Genomic DNA, 20,046 nt, shown 5'->3' on the forward strand with positions numbered 1-20,046 from the left:
ATTGGCTATCGACTGGCTATCGCAAGGCATTGACCACGTATTTGGGCTAGGCTTAAATACATTCGCTAGTTCACAGCGGTATGCGCCATAGCGCTTGGGCCCTTTCTGCACAACCGCCAGGATCGGCCTACATTTTCTGTTAGCTTCGCTGTTAAAAAAAGAAAAAAAGAAAAGCGTACGTCGTCTGGCTTTCACCTGCCTAGCAGACGACACGGGCGCGGATGAACACGCCACGGAAGGCTGCCGTGTGGTTGTGCGTTCGTCCTACTGATTGGCTGGAAAGCTTTGGCCGCAGAACTAAAGTTTGGCTAGTTTGGCCATGCTTTGGTGCTTTGGCGGTTGTACTGCACGAAGACGCAACGACGGATCTTGCAACATCTGCCGCGGCACCTGCGCGGACTGACAGGGGGAATTCTTGGCTGAAGTGCACTTTCTGGAAGCTCCGACCGTATGGGAACGGTAAGCTTTCCATACTCTAGTGAGGAAATAATGGCCACCGCCTACGGTGGAGGTGGAGAAGCCCGCCTACGGCAATAAATGCCGCCGGCCTTGATTGTTTCGCGTTAGGTGCAGTGCGAGCGGAACGCGCGCTCATCGAGGCACCCTATGACGATGGTTACAAGGCTGAAAGTTGGGAAAGAACGTTCGGTGTGAAAAGCAGCGCCATTTGAACACGGACGGACAGAAGAAACCTGACCTTCCGCGTTCAACTTGCGCTGCTCTTCACCATGATGATGTTAGCTTTTCGGAAAACGAGCGCAGTTGGCATTTGCAATGAGATTTTTATTTCCATTTGTGCTTTCAGCAGTAATTCAAATTGGGACGTTTCTCTTTGGCGCTTCTCTGCATGCCCCAACTCCGCAAACCAGAGTGGACGGGCCGCAGTCATGCGTAACCAGTCGAAACTCGAAACACCGCGCGTGCGCGTTTTCTCTCAAGCACGCGCTGTGTAAACGAGTGCCTATTAAAGGACGGTTATAAACATGACTGAGGCTGCGGTATTCAGGGTGTGTTTGTCGAAGTCACAGCTTTGCTCTTTATTGGTGCAAAATAGTACCAGTTTACGAAATGAGAATGAGTGAACATAAATCATCGTTGAGCACAATTTATATGTATATAGCAACTGCACTAAATTAAGAATATTCGTACCATTCTTCTACCATTAGCCCGTATTGAGAAGAAGTTCCTAATACATTTCAGCAATGATATGCAACATAAAATTTCATTTTGAGCCATTTCAATTAGAATAGCCTAATTTCACTCCATGTCCTTACTGTGTAGTTAATTAAGAAGTTGAGTGTGGGAACTTTGGGCAGTATTGCTAATGTGGGAGAAGTGTGGGCAGTTTGATGGATATGTCTAATTTGTTCCTCTTTGTCGCAGTTGTGTTGTTTCCTGGCTTGGTTGAGAGCAGCTGTAAATAATAATGATAGCATGGAATTCTATTCTTTGCCTTTGTATATTGCTGCAGACTGCCTGAACAAGTACTCGTAGTGGCCTTGGAGGAGTGCCTATTGACCCAATGCGCCTTGTTTGGACAGTTTAGCTTAATTCCTGCACTTTCCACATTCCAATGTTTGTCTTTCTAGTTTAATTGCCTGCATTTTGCCTTTTCTTTATTGTTCTTAATACCAATGCTGTGTGCCAATACGCTCGCTCTTGTCCACCCAGCTGCTATTTCATCAGACTACGGAAAGATTCAAGCAGATGTTAACAGATGACCACAGACTTTTGGTCCAAGTCTTACAAGTGCCATGCTCTGCTTGTGTCAAATCTCACACATTTCCAGCACGACAGTATTTAACCCTTCAAGGTTAGGGTATTCCCAGAAGGATCCACATTTGTCTTTTTGGTGCTACCATTGACCACCATCTGGATTTCCGACAGCACATTCATGAGGTCTTAAAAACACAGGGGCCTCAACAGAAGCTGGCGCCGATGTTGTAAAGTTACTCAGCATCAGTCCTGCTGGTCCTCCATCTCAATTCCGCAAAACTTGTCTCATTGTCCAACTTGTATGCCAGGCGATTATTGGGTGGCACCCTTGCCTTTCGGCCTGGTCCACGGTACCTCCAGGGTAGCAACCTCTGTGAGGCCTCCTCCTCGTCCCTTGCATCAACACTCCGACGTAACTGCCACTGCTTTCTCAAACCCAATTTCACTCCTTTAAATCCTGTGTTGGCTTTTGTGTCATCATCTCCAACTGATGCAACCTCTTTGCAGGCATTTTACCATGAAGTGACTGCACATATTTGAAGCCACGAGCCCTAACAACTGCTGCCCAATCTCAACCCTTTCGATTTTCCCCATCCCGCCCTTTCTGTTTTGGGGGTCCCCCATCATGGGCCCAACAGCTCTCCATAGGTGCTGTTCGAATCTCCTGAGCTGAATATACTACTAGAAATGCCCAAGAACCAAAAAAAAAAATTCTCGCAATGCAAGCAATCTCTCAAATGCTCGAGTGTGTGCCCACATGAGTCTGAAATACAAGGATTACTACTTTTTACTAATGTTTGTACATGTATATCCTATTGCAAAGAAGTAAAGGCCATTCATGTTCCTGCGATGGAAGACTGACACGAAGAAGCGCAAACTAGTTTTCTTGTCAGGTCAAATCTTGTATTTAATGGACACAACAATGAATTGTGACTGCATTAACACATGTACGTGCAGAAAATACTAACAAATACATAGGGTGCAAGAAATGTGAAGATGCGATCTGAGAGTATTTGTTGATTTCATTCCCCACTTGTATGCAGTTGCAATGCACCGATCATCATCATCAGCCTATATTTATGTCCACTGCAGGACGAGGGCCTCTCCCTGTGATCTCCAATTACCCCCGTCTTGCGCTAGCCGATTCCAACTTGCGCCTGCAAATTTCCCAACTTCATCACTCCACCTAGTTTTGTGCCGTCCCCGACTGCGCTTCCCTTCTCTTGGTATCCATTCTGTAACTCTAATGGTCCACCGGTTATCCATCTACGCACACCAATGTTTATGTGCACCAATGTGTCCACTTAAACATGTTATTTGGTTGAGCACAGATGAAAACAATGACAGCAGCTGTTTTTTTCTCACTCTGTTGCTTGAAATGTAGCTGCCATCCCTCTTTTGAAGGTGCTATTATTCTAGGCAGAAATGTATGCAATCTAATTGTGGAAGCTGAGTGGATTGCGAGGATTGGTGATGCGAGTGTTAGTACACCTGTGATTGGCCTTGTCCAATAAAGAGCTAGAATTTCTGTGAAATGAATTGAGAATAAACTTTAAATGCTAGCATGCATGTTCATTTGTTCTTTGTTGATTTACAAATGTTTACGCTTTTACACCTGTTCTGTGATGCGTGAAGCAGTTGGTACAAGTACGACGTGGCTCCTGGAAACAAAGATTCTTGTTGGAAGTTGGTGCCTTGTCCACGTGTCTTTGTTTTGTGTCCTAGTCTTGCCTGCTCTACACCAGCATTCCTTAAGGGCGCCCTGCTGCACCAAAAGTGTAGAATGTGTGTGGTATTATCTCGTGGACTTTTTCAAGTTACCAGCAATTAAATATCAGGGCAGCAGTATCGACTTTGACTTCATTTATCACAAATATACAATTTACGATGACAGGTAAAAGCTGTAGATCAAGCAGCTTGACTGGGCTTACCTTCCTGATGACTTGACAGCAATCAAAGAAACAGCTTAGTCAAACACGTATGCGCAAACACAAGTGACTTTCACCTTCCCCCCCCCCCCCCCCCCCCGTAAATTGGGTAACCAACCGAGTGAGAACTTGGTTTGCCTCCCAGCCTTTCGATATTATTTTTTTTTATTTTGGATATACTGCCGTCTGAGGACTAAGCAGGTGGGCGTGAGAACAAGGTACAAAGGGACATAGTGGAAAAGAAAATTCAAGGACCTTCTTTGTGACGAGATAGCTTAGCAGTTCTTTCGCGTTTGGCATGACACGTACAGCAGTACGCATGAACAGGCAGTTTCTTTTGCTGCTATTATGTTCATAGAGGAGGGCATCAACTGCCATTGTAACAGTGGGATCTTGTATAAAACGTTGGGCTGGCCGTGACGAAATGTTTGTTTGATCTCGCAACCTCATTGTGCATCCTTCAATTGAGATGGCCGGGCAATGTTGTGTCAAGTGCTCTGTGCTCACCAAGAGACTGCACAGTGAGGAGAGCTGGCCATCATGCACTTTCGCTCTGCCATGTGTGTCTGGTATGAATGTTGCTGGTGCCTGTTTTAAATAAAGGTGAGAGGGTTTGCAGATAAAAAGATCATGCACATTCCACACACTGTGGGAATCGGTGTGCTTTCAGTGCTGTTTGTCTCGATTGACGATAATTAGTGGTGATGTTGACGGTGAATGTTTGATTTCTTCAGCGTTTAGTGCAATACAACAGTGATAAGTTGATGTTAAACGTTACCTGGCATGCACCATTGCTGTTTGTCTTCATAGTACACACAACACAAAGCGAGACGTTTGCTTGAGGCATTGTTGTGCGCCGTTGTTCATAGCGTCCACGAAGGTTAGCATTGTCATTTCCTCACACGGCACATCACATCATGGCAAAAGTGTTAAACTTCAATTGAATTATGCCAAAACCACAATCAGATTATGAGGCATGCTGTAGAGGCGGACTTGGGTCTCCGGATTAATTTTGACCCCCTGTGGTTATTTTTAAGTGCACCTAAATCTTTGTACACGAGCGTTTTTGTATTTCGCCCCCATCGAAATGCGGCTACCGCAGCCGGGATCGAACTAGCAACCTCATGCGATGCCGTCGCCACAAAGCTACCGCGACGGGCACAGAAATGTTGATTTGACATGCGACCACTTCTGTAGTATCGCCTAGACGCTACGGTGCTTTAATGCAGCTTTGCATCTGCACACCGTACATCAGTCGTCTGCTTCACTAATGTGCATGGTGTTTACTTTTGAGTAATAGTACAATCACACCGTACTGTACCGTGAACTTAAGTTTATCCAGTTTGTCTCCAACCGCTGTTGTGTCTAGTTGGTGCGTTTCCTTGCCTTCGTATGTCACCTTTCCCTCTCCTGCCTTCCTCCCATGTACGGGAGCTGTGAGCAAAGAGTAGCAAGGCTGTTATTCACTCATTTTCTGACTGCGTCAGTTCTACCTATTCTCTGCCTCTTCTCCATACCTCCTCTCTACCATTCTATCTACCTACCCTCTGGACTGCGGCATGTTAGTACAAAGTAAGTGCTGCAGTTTCTGCAATGCTTTTGCAGGATCACAAGAGTGGCTTGTTGGGCTAGTTGGTGCATGGTTATACTAGAATTCCAGCAAACTTGAAAAGGGCAAAATCAAGAGGCAGACAAAGCGACGGAAGGTGGCTGTCACCTTCCTGTCGCTTTGTCTGCGTTGTGAGTGATATGTGCTTGGCCTAGTTGGTCTGGGCGGCTACAGATGGCGCAACGTGTCCTGCGCAGCACGTAACCTCGCCGACATCGTCGCCTACCTTGCCTGCTTCCGTTTCCGGCAGCCTCATCCTTTGTTCGTTTGGCCGTCATGGGCGAGTCAGTGAAGCCATTGCCGCTGTAGTGTTCAGTCGGCGTGATGTGTGTAACATTAAGCCAGCATTAAACCGTTCCCTACTATGTGAGTCTTCCTGTGTCCCGCCCAAGCCTCACAGCGTCTACCTCTCGATTTTGTCCTTTTTCAAGTTTGCTGGCATTCTCCTAGTATAACTTTGCGGGATGTGACAGATAATTACAGCCGTCAAGAAGGTGTTACTAGTGACCCAAAAGAAGGTCCAAACAAGTTTCTCACGTCGCCTTTCCTCTCTGCCATGCACATGCTTGCTCTGAACCACCTCCCGCGACACAGCAGCAGTAGCAGTGCAAAAATCGAAGGAAGCTTCGCTCTAAAATTGCTGCAGGTTTAGGTTCTTTCAGTGATGAAACCTACTGTGGCGCCACAGAAGAGGTCCTCAAATATCATTGGTTGTTCCCTCTAAATGCTCTTCTATTAAATGCAATAGGTGCTGAAATTTTCTATCAAAATGAAACCACAAAGCGAGGTTGCATTCGAAACATGCTGTGCTGTGTTCGAGCATACTTGTGTGGTTGCATTAGCAGTAGCATTGAAGTACTGTTACTGCATCAAATTTAAAACAAAGGCCACTCTTCATGCATAGCTACTTGTAGGGCAGTAGTAGACCTGTAGGGTAGTAGCACTTATCCCTGGAGAAATTTGTTGCATGCCACACCTGAAATGTTTACATGGTTGCACCTATAGTTTCAAAGGCAGTGAGTACAATTTGTTGGAAAAAGGGCAGTAGCATAATCGTATTGTGTTATTTGATGCTTCTGTTATCTTTCAACATGCCTAGCTGCAACAGTATTCCCTCACAGTGCACTGTGACGATTTCACTGTGTGCCTACTGTGGCCTTTGTGGATGGGGCATGTATGGGTATATCAGTCATTCTTATGGGCACTTAATGTGAACATACATATAATTAGTGCCTAGCATGTCTCTACCATATCGTCTTCTTCATGACGCAGTTGCTACTGCATGACAGTGGTTCTAATTGTTAAACTGATGCTGTTGCCCGTTTTTGTTAGTGCTTGTTCACAAAAAAATGATGGAACCCTGTCTGGTCATGATGGTAGTAAGAGGCAGAGCTGACTTAGGCAAAGTATGTTTAAGAAAAAAAAACAGATCCAACGCATGTGTTGGAATCTACGTGAAGTGCAGCAGGTCCTGCAAAACTAAATGCGATACACACACTTGTGTGTGTTTTTATCGGGTGCGACCTCATGCAATGTTAATGCACTGCGCAGGTCACTTCTTTAATCTCGTGCAATGGTGATGCACTAGGCTCATTGTGTGCCAAATGATGTGTTTTTTCGATTGCCTCAATTATAGCTGTAAAAATTCTCACACCTTTATTGCAGCGTGAAACCATATAACAGCTTATTTTTATTTAAAAAATTGTCTTCTTTCAGTGAAGCCCTGATGATATGGCTTATCTGTGTTTCAAATAATTAGGTATTTCAGCATAATTTACTGCATAAACGTGTGAAAATTACATAAAGAAGAGCTATCTTGGCATCCGTCCTAAATATTCACGAACTTCAAAATATTCACAATACAGTAGCATCACTGGCTTAGAGCAATCAAGCGGCCTACGCTGAAGTAGTGCCACGTCATGCCACGGTCTTTGTTCACTCCTTGTTCAACACCCACACTCAAGGCACCACCACCATGTGAATTTCCTCTTGTATAAGTCGCAGCTCCGCTATAGCACGATTACCTGGCCGCACAACAGCCCTGACCACACCTTCCCTGATGCAATTGTTTTTTTTTTTTTTTGGCCGCAAAAAATTTAGTGAATACCTAACAAATCACTTTGAATGATTTTAGTTCTGAGTTTTCATCGTTTAGATTTCATTTCAAATGACTCTCAATAGTCTGCCTATGTCAACTCTCCCCCTAGTGCATTTTGTTACTTATGTGTACCGCTTTGCTTCTTTACTTTCCAATTTTATGTTCACCTGTTCAAGTTGTACCAAATCAGCATTGTGTTTTTTGAGGTTGTGCACTTTCTTTCTGTGTTGTTTTTTCTTTTTCTTCTTCACAACCACTTTTACATGAAACCTTTGTTTGGGCTAGTTGTTTGCAAGAAACTGGTTCATTGCAGGCAGGAACCACGAAGGGACATATGAACAGGGTAGGCATACACTATCAAGTTGGAAAATGCCACTAGATAATTTATCTGAAAGAAGGCAAGTTTTTTGTGCTGCCTTGCCTATCTATACCTTTACATCTGTTTTTTACCCCTCTTGTGCAATGCCTTCGGGCCTTCAAGGTGATAATGAATAAAATGTGAAAATAACTGCATTCAAAATTTTTTTTACAAGTTAGCAGTAACACTATGGCAAAAAGAATTACCACATGCACCAGAATCCCTCTAAACGAGGTGCATTTAAAAAATAAATCTGGCCAAATATTCTCAGCCCTGCTTCCAAAAACGAGCTCTAGATACCATATTTTGTGCAAAATGTCTTTTTTTCTTTTTCATCCTAAAAAAGAGATCACCATAGCAATCGACCTAAAAATCCAAATGAACACTGGTGCATAGGTTTGTATTAAGGCTATAAGCGCAGGTGAATTTACGAATTTTTCAAATGCAAGAAATATTTTTTTAACCTTCCTCTAAACAATTCATCACCACATACATGCGTCTTAGCTGGGCATCCCATTGCACGGAGGATCAGTTGAACTTTCTTTTTAGCTGTATGGCATCACTTGTTTGCCTGCATTGTTTGAATAGCAGCAGAGTATGATCTTCGCATTTATTCATTCCCTCTGTAGCATCATGCTCAAACAGTAATTTTGTATAAAGGAGACTGCGGTGATGATGCATTAATGGAAGCGCCAGCTATACTAATTGGCTCGGCTTGTTTGCGCTCATATTTTGCAGTTAGTGTAGATGTAACCACACTTGCAGGCATTGCTTGCCAGTTTATCCACAATAAACCCGAAGTGGGTGTTGTCTGGTGCAACGCAATCGTGTTCACAACACAGTGTTCACCGTAGCTGTTACAGATGGTGCCACCATTCCACTGCAATGGAATGATGTTTTGAATCGGATTACCAGAGATTTAATTGTCTTGTGACAGATTTTACTGTGGCCACTGCTGTCTCATTTAGCTACTTGGGCTTGTTCCTGCATTGCTTCTATTGTTTTATGTTCTGCATAGCCACCCTTCCTTATAGTGGGCTGCTTGTAGACATAGCTCACATTGAAGATTGTGAAGTGTGCACCTTAAAGCATACAATTTGTGCATTCTACTAATCTCTAAGGTTGAAACTTGGAGGATAAGAGAAACTTGACAAGTGAGGATTGTTCAACGAGCAGTGGCACGGAAAATGATAGGCACAACATTAAAAGACAGAAAGATGACAGTGTGATTCAGAGAGAAAATGGTAGGCATTGATATTCGTGCTGAAATCAAATAAATAAGTTGTGTTGGACATGTAATGTGCAGAGTGTATAATCAGTGACCTGTTGCAGAATGGGTGGGAAGGGACCAAGAAGGCAGCCAAGGACTGCAGAGTGATGCAATTTGCATGCATAGTATGTAGTATGGCTTATGCCAGCTTGGGGTTGCTGGGGATCTCTGGAAGTGGTCTTGAAATTGGCTGAAGAAAAGGTGCTACCTTGGGTGCAGCTCGGGAATGACCAGTCTGTGCTGCACCTGTGCGCACTCCGAGGCGACTGGTCTGATATCCAGCTTGGGTTGCTGGAGCCAGGAGCGCTGGAGGTGCAGGATAAGCTGGGGCGGACTCCACTTTTCCTCTGTGTAATGCTGGGTGACAGCCAGGGGGCACAGCTGCTGCTTCGTGCTGGTGCCAGACCCGACCATGGCGACCATGCTGGGCAGACGCCCCTGCACTTGGCTGCACGCAAGGTAAGTTTCCAGCTTGCTTGTGGCAAATTTGCTTTTATTATGTAATGCCTGCACCCCCCCATCTTTGTAGTGTGACAATGTGGAAGGAAAATTCATGCAGAAAATCCTCTGGGAGTTATCTAAAACATTCGTAAGCATTTGCTACTGATCGCCTGCTTTTCGTTGTCGTATGCTTCTGTGTTTGGTATTAGTGCGAAAACACAATGAAAGTCCTATAGAGAAATGGAGAAACGCAGTTCCAATACCGTGTTGTTAATTAGATGGGGTGATATCCTAGGAGTTAGGAAATTTGCAGGCGAAAGCTGAAATCAGCTAGCGCAAGACAGGGGTAATTAGAGATCGCAGGGAGAGGCCTTCGTCCTGCAGTGGACATAAATATAGGCTGATATGATGATGAAGACAATGGTGTCACACTGCCCGTTGCAAATTGCTTTCGGGCAGCATGAACTTCTTTTTTTGGTTGTTGCTGCTGTTCCCCGCTCGTTCCAGTTGCCTCCTTGTTGTTTCTATCGTAACCTATACTGCCGCTGACCCTCTGCATGTTTGCTACAGTTGCGAAATCATGCCACCTGCGCTGCTGCGTTGCCACGGTTGTGAAACACGATAGACATGCGGTTTTGCATCGCTATGCGGGAACAGATGGGAAGCGCAGTGACTAAGATACCTGACTTTCAATCAAAAGTCAGATTCCAAACTCATTGTCGCTATATTCTTCTTTTTAATTTCTTTTTAATCCTATATTTTTATTTATTTATTGAAAAAATTATTTTATTAATACATTTTCTTTATGCAGTGAAAGCGTCACGCGTTATGCGTCAGCTACGGTCTTCCTCAGTGAGACTAACGCGGAAATGCTTATGGTAATGTGATCAGCATTCAAGCAATGTAGCAACACACCGTATTGCCGAAGTCACGTTTATTTGAAATCTGCAGTGGTAATTCTGAGACTTTCATTGCTTCGGCTGTGTGCGACACGTGCTGTCTCCTCTGTTGGTCCACTTTGGTGTGGCACTCGCTTGTCGAGGTTGCCCCTCATGAGCATGGCGGCATGACGATGACTGTATGACGATGATGCAGTGACCACGATGGAATGACCAAGAAGGAATGTCATTGATGAAACTACAGAGGCGGTATGATAACGGTGACATGACAACAGTGAGGTGGGAATTCTGAAATGATGGTATGACGACAGTATGACGACGTCGTAGCGACAACAATGGCATGACAACGGTATAAGGACAATAGGATAATGACGAGTGTATGGCGATGGTGGTGGGAAGGCTACTGTATCACGAAGACTGTATGACAACAATGGCACGACAAGAATTGGATGACAAAGCTGGAATGATGAATGTGCAACGATCACGATGGCAACCTGACCACGAGCACATACTTATTGGCCCAAGGCGGTAGACAACTTGGGTCACGGGGTTATCGTAAGAGGCTAGCTAGCTAGCTGGATAGATGGATGGACGGACACACCCTGGATTACACAAAAGAGTATTAATTTAAAAGAAAATCTAAAATGGGGCTGGAAAATCTGCTCTTAATCGTATTGTCATTAATGATATTAAAAACGCTCTCACACGTGGAATTCATGATTCTAGACTTATTTTCAAAACAGCATTACCCATCTTTGTGAAAAATTCACAAAAACTTTTTTATCACCTGACATCTTTTCCTTTGAGGCAGGTTAACAGTTACAAGTACCTAGGAGGGACAATAACTAATGACCTCTCTTGGAATCAGCTCATTGACAACATTTGCTCGCCGGCTTTCCGCAAACATTGTTACTTAAAACATAAGCTTCGAAGTTTTCCTCCCAATGTCAAACTTCTTAGCTATTTGCATTCACACGGCCTAAGCTTGAATACTGTTCTATTGTTGGGGATCCTTACACTAAACTTCACATCAACGAACTAGAAAGGATTCTGCAGAAAGCTATCAAATTCATGTATTCTAAATTTAGGCACACTGGTTCTCCTTCTGAACTCGTGAATACTAATAACATTGAACTACTTTAATCAAGAAGAAACAATTGTTTGAACTTTTTGAGCTTATTTTTTAACGCTAAAATGGCTATTGATCACACAGTTTGTTTCCCCATTGTCTACACGACCTACGCGGCATACATTTTCTAACCCCTTACTTTGAAAGAACAAATATTTATAAGTTTTACTTTTTTCCGCGCTCTGTATCCAACTGGAATAGCCTAACAGAGCCTTATGATGCACTGTATGAATAGATGATCATGGTTTCTGTGTTTTTTCCTCAGGTGCTATCGTGTTTTCTTTGTACATACAGATATTTTGTTAGTTGTATTGCCCGTTTGCTTGTACCAGATCAGTCTGCAGTATGTAATAAATAACCAAATAAAATAGATAGATCGATAGATAGGCTCAAAATGCCTGAAATAGGTAGAGAATGCAAATTGCATTATAATTCTTCACTACGCATCACGCATGTACCCGCATGCTGGTTAACGTGTTTTCTTTGTACATACAGATATTTTGTTAGTTGTATTGCCCGTTTTGCTTGTACCAGATCAGTCTGCAGTATGTAATAATCCAAAAAATAGATAGATCGATAGATAGGCTCAAAATGCCTGAAATAGGTAGAGAATGCAATTGCATTATAATTCTTCACTACGCATCATGCATGTACCCCATGCTGGTTAACTTCCGCAAGCTGCTACTAGAAAGCACAAGGTTCTGTATTACAGAATTAAATCGAATTGACTGTTCTGCGGTTCATGGTAAGCTAGTTTTCACGTGAAGTCATAGAAGCATTATCTCACCGTACTAGCACCCGAACATGGTGGTCACGAAGACGTCAGTGTGCATCGTTATGCTTTTTCACAGGGACTGTTTTAAACTGGTATATCACTGTTATTGATTTGTTGCTGGCCTCGTGCTGTCATGTTGTCCCATTTTTGTTTATGCAGCTTCTCGACTTGCTAGTACCCAAGATGGCGCCCACAATGACGTCACTCCAAACTATCTTCAGTTGCATTGGGCTTTTGGGTGCTTGAAGAGGGCATGGGTGTTGAACATGTGGTGTGTGGTTTTTTTGAGAATGTCATCAATAGTTTCAATTTGACAGAAACATCAAACAATAGATGGCATGGAGGACGACCAGCTTTGGAAGGCTGCTGATGAGGCAAGCTCGTCAAACGACGACAGAACAAGTCATGAGGAAGATTGTTTAAAAGTTTTTATAGTTGGCTGCCAGGGGTTGTGTTATTCTGCACAGCAGTTGGAGTGCAGTTGAAGCCTTCGGTGAGTAGCCATAAGCCTGCCCCATGCCAAATGCCAACAACAGTTGACCGAGAGCATAAGCTTCATGTTTCAAGCCATTTTTTTTAGTGAGCAAGGATTACGTGTAGAAGCCAGAATGTCTTTTACAGCATTTTTTCCCCTTTGTTAGGGACACACATGCCCAGCCATAACAGAGCCCTCTTGTCCAAGCCAATCTTCTGATTTGTATTTGAAATTGTCCGGCGAGAACATTTGTTAAGAAAGTCGGCACGGCACGCTACAGAAGGTGAACATAAAATAGCTAGAAGCGCTTTTTGGCAAAAAAGAAGGCACAGGCTAACAATAATCATCGTCATTAGCCAATTTTATGTCCACTGCAGGACGGAGTCCTCTCCCAGCGATCTCCAAATACCCCTGCCTTTACTAACTGATTCCAACTTGCACCTGCAACTTTCCTAATTTCGTCACCCCACCAAATTTTTTGCTGTCCTCGACTGCGCTTCCCTTCTCTTGGCACCCATTCTGTAACTCCATTCTGGTCCACCGGTTATCTGCCCTATGCATTACATGGCCTGCCCAGCTCCATTTGTTTCTCTTAATGTCAACTGTCTTAATGTCAACTGGAATATCGGCTGTCCCAATTTGCTCTCTGATCGACACTGCTCTCCTTCTGTCTCCTAACATTACAACGTTGCGCCTTACATTTTTCGTTCCAACGCTCTTTGTGCAGTCCTTAATTTGTTCTTGAGGCTTCTTTGTTAGCCTCCAGTTTCTGACCCATATGTTAGCACCAGTAGAGTGCAATGATTGTACACTTTTCAACGACAGTGGTAAGCTCCTAGTCAGGATTTGGTAATGCCTGCCCTATTCACTCCAACCCATTTTTTATGCGTAAGCGTAACTGGCCAGCTAGTGCAATCAGCGAACGTCTGTTTGAAGCCGCGAAGGAAGTGAAGGAGGAAGGTGCCTGGAGGTGAAGAGAATCGCGAGCTGGGGGAAAGTATGAAGGAGCGCGCTGAGTGCGTGGCAAAGCAATGCCACTTCGAGGAAAGTCTAGGTGACGTTGAGTGAAGGGGGGAAGGAGAAATGAGGTGAAGCGTCGCGGAGGAGAAAGGTAAGCGGAGGCATGCGGGGTTGGCCTCCTCTGTCACTTGCTGCAGGTTTTGTTTGCGATATGGACGTACTGAGTTTGTCTCGAGATAACATTGTCCTCGTGCGCCGTACACTGTGTGTGCGGGTGAAAGCATGCGACGATGAACCGACAATGGCGGCATATGGCGTGGGGGGGGCATATGGCGTGGCCGCGCAAGCCCATTCTTGAATACGATCTGCAATGCGGACAGTGTAGGCATCTAGGAGCACCGAGGACCGATAGCTTTTTGTGCGCTATAGCACCCGTTCGCTTACGTGTCACCGATGTTTACAATGTGACAAGTCACTAATGTTTTTTCTAAATTTCCTTCTTATGATCATGTTTCCCTGTCAGTTATCGGCCTAGGTAAACATACTCCTGCACAGACTAGAGGCTGACCGGCAATCATGAATTCTCGTTACTTTGCCAGGCAATTGAACATTATCTTTGTATTCTGCATATTAATCTTCAACTCCACTCTTACACTTTCTCGTGTAAGGTTCTCAATCATTCGTTGTAATTCGGCCCCAGTGTTGCTAAACAGGCCAATGTCATCTGCAAACTGAAGGTTGCTGAAATATTCGCCTTTGATCCTCACTCCTAAGCCTTCCCAGTCTAAGAGCTTTAATACTTCTAAGCATGCAGTGAATAGCATTGGAGAGATTGTGTCTCCTTGCCTGACCCCTTTCTTGATAGGCAACTTTCTACTTTTCTTGTGGAGAAACAAGCTAGCTGTGAAATCTTTGTAGATATTTGCCAAGATATTCACGTATGCCTCCTGAACTCCTTGATTTCTCAATGTCTCCTTGACTGCTGGTATCTCTACTGAATCAAATGTTTTTCATAATCTATGAAAGCCATATAGAGAGGCTGGTTGTACTCAGCCGAATTCTCGATTACCTGATTGATGAACATGGATTTGATCCATCCTTGAATATCCCTTCCTAAAGCGAGCCTGTTTTCTTGGTTGATTGAAGTGAGGGTCCCGCTGCAGTCGTATGACTTTGGGACCCTCGCCTGTATACTACTAACAACCAACTATATATACTGAATGAATAATAAACTGAAACTGAAACTGAAGTGATGGCCTGATTCTATTGGAAATTATCTTGGTGAATATTTCTACAATACTGAAGGCCAGCCATTGGGCCTATAATTCTTCAATTCTTTAACGTCTGTCTTATGGATTTGTTTAATTTTGGCATTCTTCCAGTTCTCTGGTACCCTTGAAGTCGTGAGGCTGTGTATATATGGGGCCGCAAGCTTTTCATGCATAATATCTCCATAATGATTAAATTCACTTATTTCATCTTCTTCTGCTGCTTTTCCCCAGAACATGTCTTGCAAGGCCTTTTAACTTCATTGCTAGTTTAGAAGGGGTCTTGTATCCTGTTCATCACTACTTCCAATAAAGGTTGAGTGGCTGCTCTGGGTACTGTACAGGTCAGTCTAGAATTTTTCCGCTGCTTTTACTATGTCATCGAAATTGCTGATAAAATTACGCTGCTTATCTTTCAGTGCGTACATCTTGCCTTGTCTTATGCCAAGTTTTCTTCTCGCTGATTCATGCTGTGTCCATATTTTACTGCTTCCTCAACCTTTCCACGTTATAATTTCGAATATCCCTTACTTTCTTCTTGTTGATCAGTTTTGACAGTTCAGTGCATTCTATCTGATCTCTCGAATTGGACACTTTCGTGCTTTGTCATTTCTTTATGAGGTCCTTTGTTACTTGGGAGAGCTTAACTACTGGTTGCCTTGGTGCCTTACCTCCCAGTTCAATTGCTGTTTCTGAGATCAGCCTAGTTACGGTTTCATTCATACCTCTATGTTGTCTTCATCTTCCTGTTCTAAAGCTGCACATTTGTTCACGAGCACCAGCTCTGAATTGGTCTGCTTTTACCCTTACTGTGTCTAGGTTGGCCTATTTCTTCTGGATTAATTTTGCTCTTTCTCTCTTCATTTGAGAGAAATCCTAGGCCTCACTAAACTATGATCATTGCTGCTTACCCTACGTAATGCTTCAATATGCTGCACTGCGCTGAGATCGGCAGAGAAAATGAAATCTATTTAATTTCTTGTTTCTCTATTAGGGCTTTCCAGGTCCACTTTCATTTACTGTGCTTCCTGAAGAAGGTATTCATTATTCGGAGTCTATTCCTTTCTGTGAATTCTACCATCTCTCCTCTACTATTTCTAGAATCGATGCCGTAGTTGCTAATTGCTTGTTCCCCAGCCTGCTTTTTCCCGACTAAGAATTAACACGGGCAAGCACACACTTGCAACTGATTTAATTTCCCAACGCTTCGCTACATATAACCTCAGACATGCACACAAGAGTACAGCGAAGGACTTAACAGATTGATATCAGTATTACAATATCCTGTCACCAAGGATATCACAATTCTATGATTCATGATAGGATATCATATCTTATCACCAAGGATATGTGAACGCTGATAGTTGTCTCCTACTCGGGCTGGCACACCAAGAAACACATACGAAGTGACCCAAAGTTGGCATCGAAGAGCTGCACTGCACATATCTGGTGCATTCATGATGCAGCTCGATAAAGTGTTGGCGTGAAAGACGCTCATCAAAAAGCAGCACGTGCCCAGTGGAAATTGCATAGTTTCCGAAGTTGGGTTACAAAGACAGTCATTGAAAAGTGGCACACACCTACTGGCACATACCCACCAACCCAAGTTGGCATCGAGAGGTTTGTAGAGACGAGGCTCCTAGAACACGGCCCTTGTCAGGGTAAAAGCCAGTCTGCTTTATTGCTGCTCGAGAGACCTCGTCTTCCTCTCTCCAAGGCCACTACAGGGCCCCTGCCTTTAGAAATGGGGTTGTGCCAGTGTACAGTGCAACGAGAAGTTGAGTGATTGCATGAAGTACTTGAAGGTGAACTTGTCACACGGGAGGCGAAAGAAGAGGGGGTGAAGGATGATGCAAGTAGAGGGCTTTCGGCAAAAGCAGGCTTGAGGCAGTCAGTGAACACAACAGTGTCGTGGCCATTGATGGAGGTTGTGAATGTCTTCTCATTGCAATCTAAGACGAGGTGGGGTTCTCCGGGTACAGCGGCTGAAGAGAAAGTCAAGAGGAGTCCAACTGGAGAAGCACATAGGCCGAGTCTCGAAGATCGTAGAATATAAAGGGTGTTCTATATCCATGAGCTCTGGGGGGGGGGGTATTCTGTAAGAATCCTCCTAGTGGACTGTCCACTTTGGCTGTTGCCATTGACTCCAGCAGCATGCGCGAGAAGTTGCCAGCCAGTCTCCTTCTCACGCGTGCCGCTGGAGCCAATCGAAACGGCCGAAGTGGACAGTCGACTAGGTGAACTCTTACAGAATATCCCCCCTGGTCGGTGTTTCACGAATGCTGGAGAAACGATTAGTCAAGTACTGGGCTGATGTACTGCTGATCGTCAGACGTGGTCGTGGGTTTAGGGCAGAGAAATTCAGCAGCTAGACGCAGAGACGTGTTGCACAGGAGATGGGCAGGAGAGATCTTCTTTGATAGCTGTGTGGTGCTCCAGAAGGACTATGGGTAGAGAAGTGACCCACAGATCAGGAAGGAAGATCATGATCACAGATCATGAGCTATGAAGGCAGCCTTCAGTGACCGGTGAAATCTCTCTACGATGGTCAGAATATAGGTGAACCCTTTAGATGGCGGCAAGGGTCCTACTATATCGACATGGATGGAGGCAAAGTGCACATCAGGAATAGAGAACTTTGCCAACAGGGTGCAAGTGTGCCTTGACACTTTGCACGGTTGGCAAGCCAGACAGGAGCGTGCCCATTTGCGAATGTTGCTGTTCATTCTTGGCCAGACGAAACGGTTTGCCATGAGGTGTTATGATGCACAAACACTGGGATGTGAAAGCGAGTGAAGTCGGTCGAAAACAGTTGGTGAAGTGGTGGAGGCATGTAAGCACATTGACGGCTGCAACCAACATTTATGTCGCAGACAATGTGTATGCCAGGGTCTGGAAAGTACACTTTCTTCAGGTGGAGAGACAAGAAATTCGACAACAGGAGAGCTTGTAGGTCTTCGTCTTATTCTTGTAAATCCGCAAGCTGCTGGAGCGTGAAGTTAGCATTGCAGAGCTTGCTCATACGACTGAGGGTGTCAGCAGGAATGTGCCTGCACCTTTTATGTGCTGAATATTTCTTGTGAACTCAGACAGGAAGTAGTACGGGTAGGTGTGAAGGCTGTAGTTAGAGGCTTGTGATCAGTGAAGGGAAATACCGAAAGTTGCTTCGCTGTCAGGTAGACGGCAAGGAGTTCACGTTCAAATTCACTGTATCGTTGCTCCGTTGGCGTAGTTTCAGGAAAAAATAAACCGTGCAGTCGCCAGTAGCCGCTGAGGAACTGCTGAAGAACACCATCAATAGTGCATTGCCCATGCATATACCTTGATGCTTCTGGGTGTGTCTTGCTCTGGGTGCACCAGAAGAGGTGCTGACAAGAGGCCCTCCTTGATACCAGTGAAGATGTCATTGGCGGCACCGGACCAAGCAAGGGAGATGAAGTTGACTTGGTTATCTGAAGTAGTGTCTCGAGGGGTTGGACGATGGCAGCACATCGAGGTATGAAACGCGGTAATAATTCACAAGTCCCAGAAAGCGGCATGGTTGGTTCAGTGATTCTGATCGTAGTAATAGTGATGGCTGTGACCTTGGAGGGAAGGGGATGGATGCCGCTGTCATCAACAAAGTGACCACAAAACACCAAGGATAGAGCGCCGAATTCGCATTTGACCACGTTGAGGATCAGGCCATGCTCAATAAGACACTCGAAGAGGAGGTGCAGTTGTCAAAGGTGTTTGGAAGGCAAGGCATTGGTGACCAAGATGTCGTCCACATAGGCGAACACAAACGGCAGGCCTCAAAAGATGACGCCAATGAAGCGTTGAAAACTTTGCATGGCATTTCTAAGGCTGAAGGGAATGTGGTTGTCGCGGGTGGATTGGACAGGACGTAGTACATTTCCAGTGGAACGTCACCAGGGAGGGAAGACTGGCTGTGGGCAAAGCGAGAATGTTGAGAGGTGATATGGTGTAGGCGGAACAGTCCTTCAGCTTGTACGAGCCAGACTTCGGGATGTTGCATCCAGAAAGGCAAAAAAGCGAACAAGGGTCGCTTGAAAAGCCAGTGGAGATGATGTGGCGGACGCGGTTTCTTCGTTGTAAGCATTGTTTTCGGCTATTCCAGGTCACCAATGTAGAGACGAGGCTCATAGAACATGAACCCATGTCAGGGTAAAAGTCAGTCTGCTTTATTGCTGCTGCTGCTCAAGAGACCTCGTCTTTCTCTCTCCAAGGGCGCTCATTGAAGAACGGCACAGACCGAGATGCACTAAACAGTGCTCAAGTCTGCTTGAAAGAGATTCATTAAAGTACATACCCATTCCACATACCCAGTCCCACATCCTCACTGACCCATGTTAGCGTCGAAGAGGTTCTTTGAAGAGTGGCACATAGGGACACAGTGCCCAATGCTAGTGAGGCAAGTTGACCTGATGATTGCTTTTGAACTCTTTTCCTGCATCACAGCAGCCTGACGTGCTACCAATTCTAGCATAAGCTGCCCAGAGACCCAGGTTCGCGAGAAAACAGGTAGACACTGGCAGACAGACCGACCCTGGCAAGTGCATGAAGGACCCTAAGAATGCTGATTGCATTAAAATTGCAGCTTGTCAATACTAGGAAGCTCTTAAGTAAAACTGAGCCCTTGTCAAAGTACTCTAAAAGTGTCTAAACAGCCAGTAATACAATCAGTGTAGGATTTGCCGTATTGCTTCCCCAACACAACTAGAAAATTATCTACATACCTGAACACTCGCAAAATTGTCCTTAAATAAGGCAGTTTTTAGGATATGGACAGTGTTCGCATGGAATATACTGGGAATGCACTTCTATATCTCAGAATATACTCGGAATAAACTGTATTAATACGAGATCGCTCATATCAAAATGAGCCCTTGTCCAAATACTTCAAGAGGATTAAACGCTGGTAACACACTGTTGTAGGCTTTGCCCTGTTTCTTCACCAGTCCAACTAAAAAATCATCTACATACCTGAACATCCGCAAAACATGTCCTTAGACAGAGTGGTTGCTAAATAGTGGTCCATGTTAGCAAGGAATATACTCGGAATACACTATATCTCGAATATGATGAAGCTCTTAAGTGAAACAGCCCTTGCCCAAGTC

General features: G+C 44.5%; 1 protein-coding gene across 1 annotated transcript in view; it reads left to right on the forward strand.

Annotated features, from left to right (window-relative positions):
* Positions 1-345: 345 nt before the first annotated feature.
* Positions 346-20,046, forward strand: part of LOC119434999 (inversin) — a 55,269-nt gene continuing 35,568 nt past the window's right edge. The window contains exons 1-2 of the mRNA XM_049659658.1: positions 346-459; positions 9,199-9,438. Coding sequence (XP_049515615.1) covers positions 451-459; positions 9,199-9,438 — 249 coding nt within the window. The 5' untranslated portion in view covers positions 346-450. The remainder of the gene's footprint in view (positions 460-9,198; positions 9,439-20,046) is intronic.

Source organism: Dermacentor silvarum, unplaced genomic scaffold, assembly GCF_013339745.2.
Source record: "Dermacentor silvarum isolate Dsil-2018 unplaced genomic scaffold, BIME_Dsil_1.4 Seq368, whole genome shotgun sequence".
Classification (NCBI taxonomy): Eukaryota; Metazoa; Arthropoda; class Arachnida; order Ixodida; family Ixodidae; genus Dermacentor; species Dermacentor silvarum.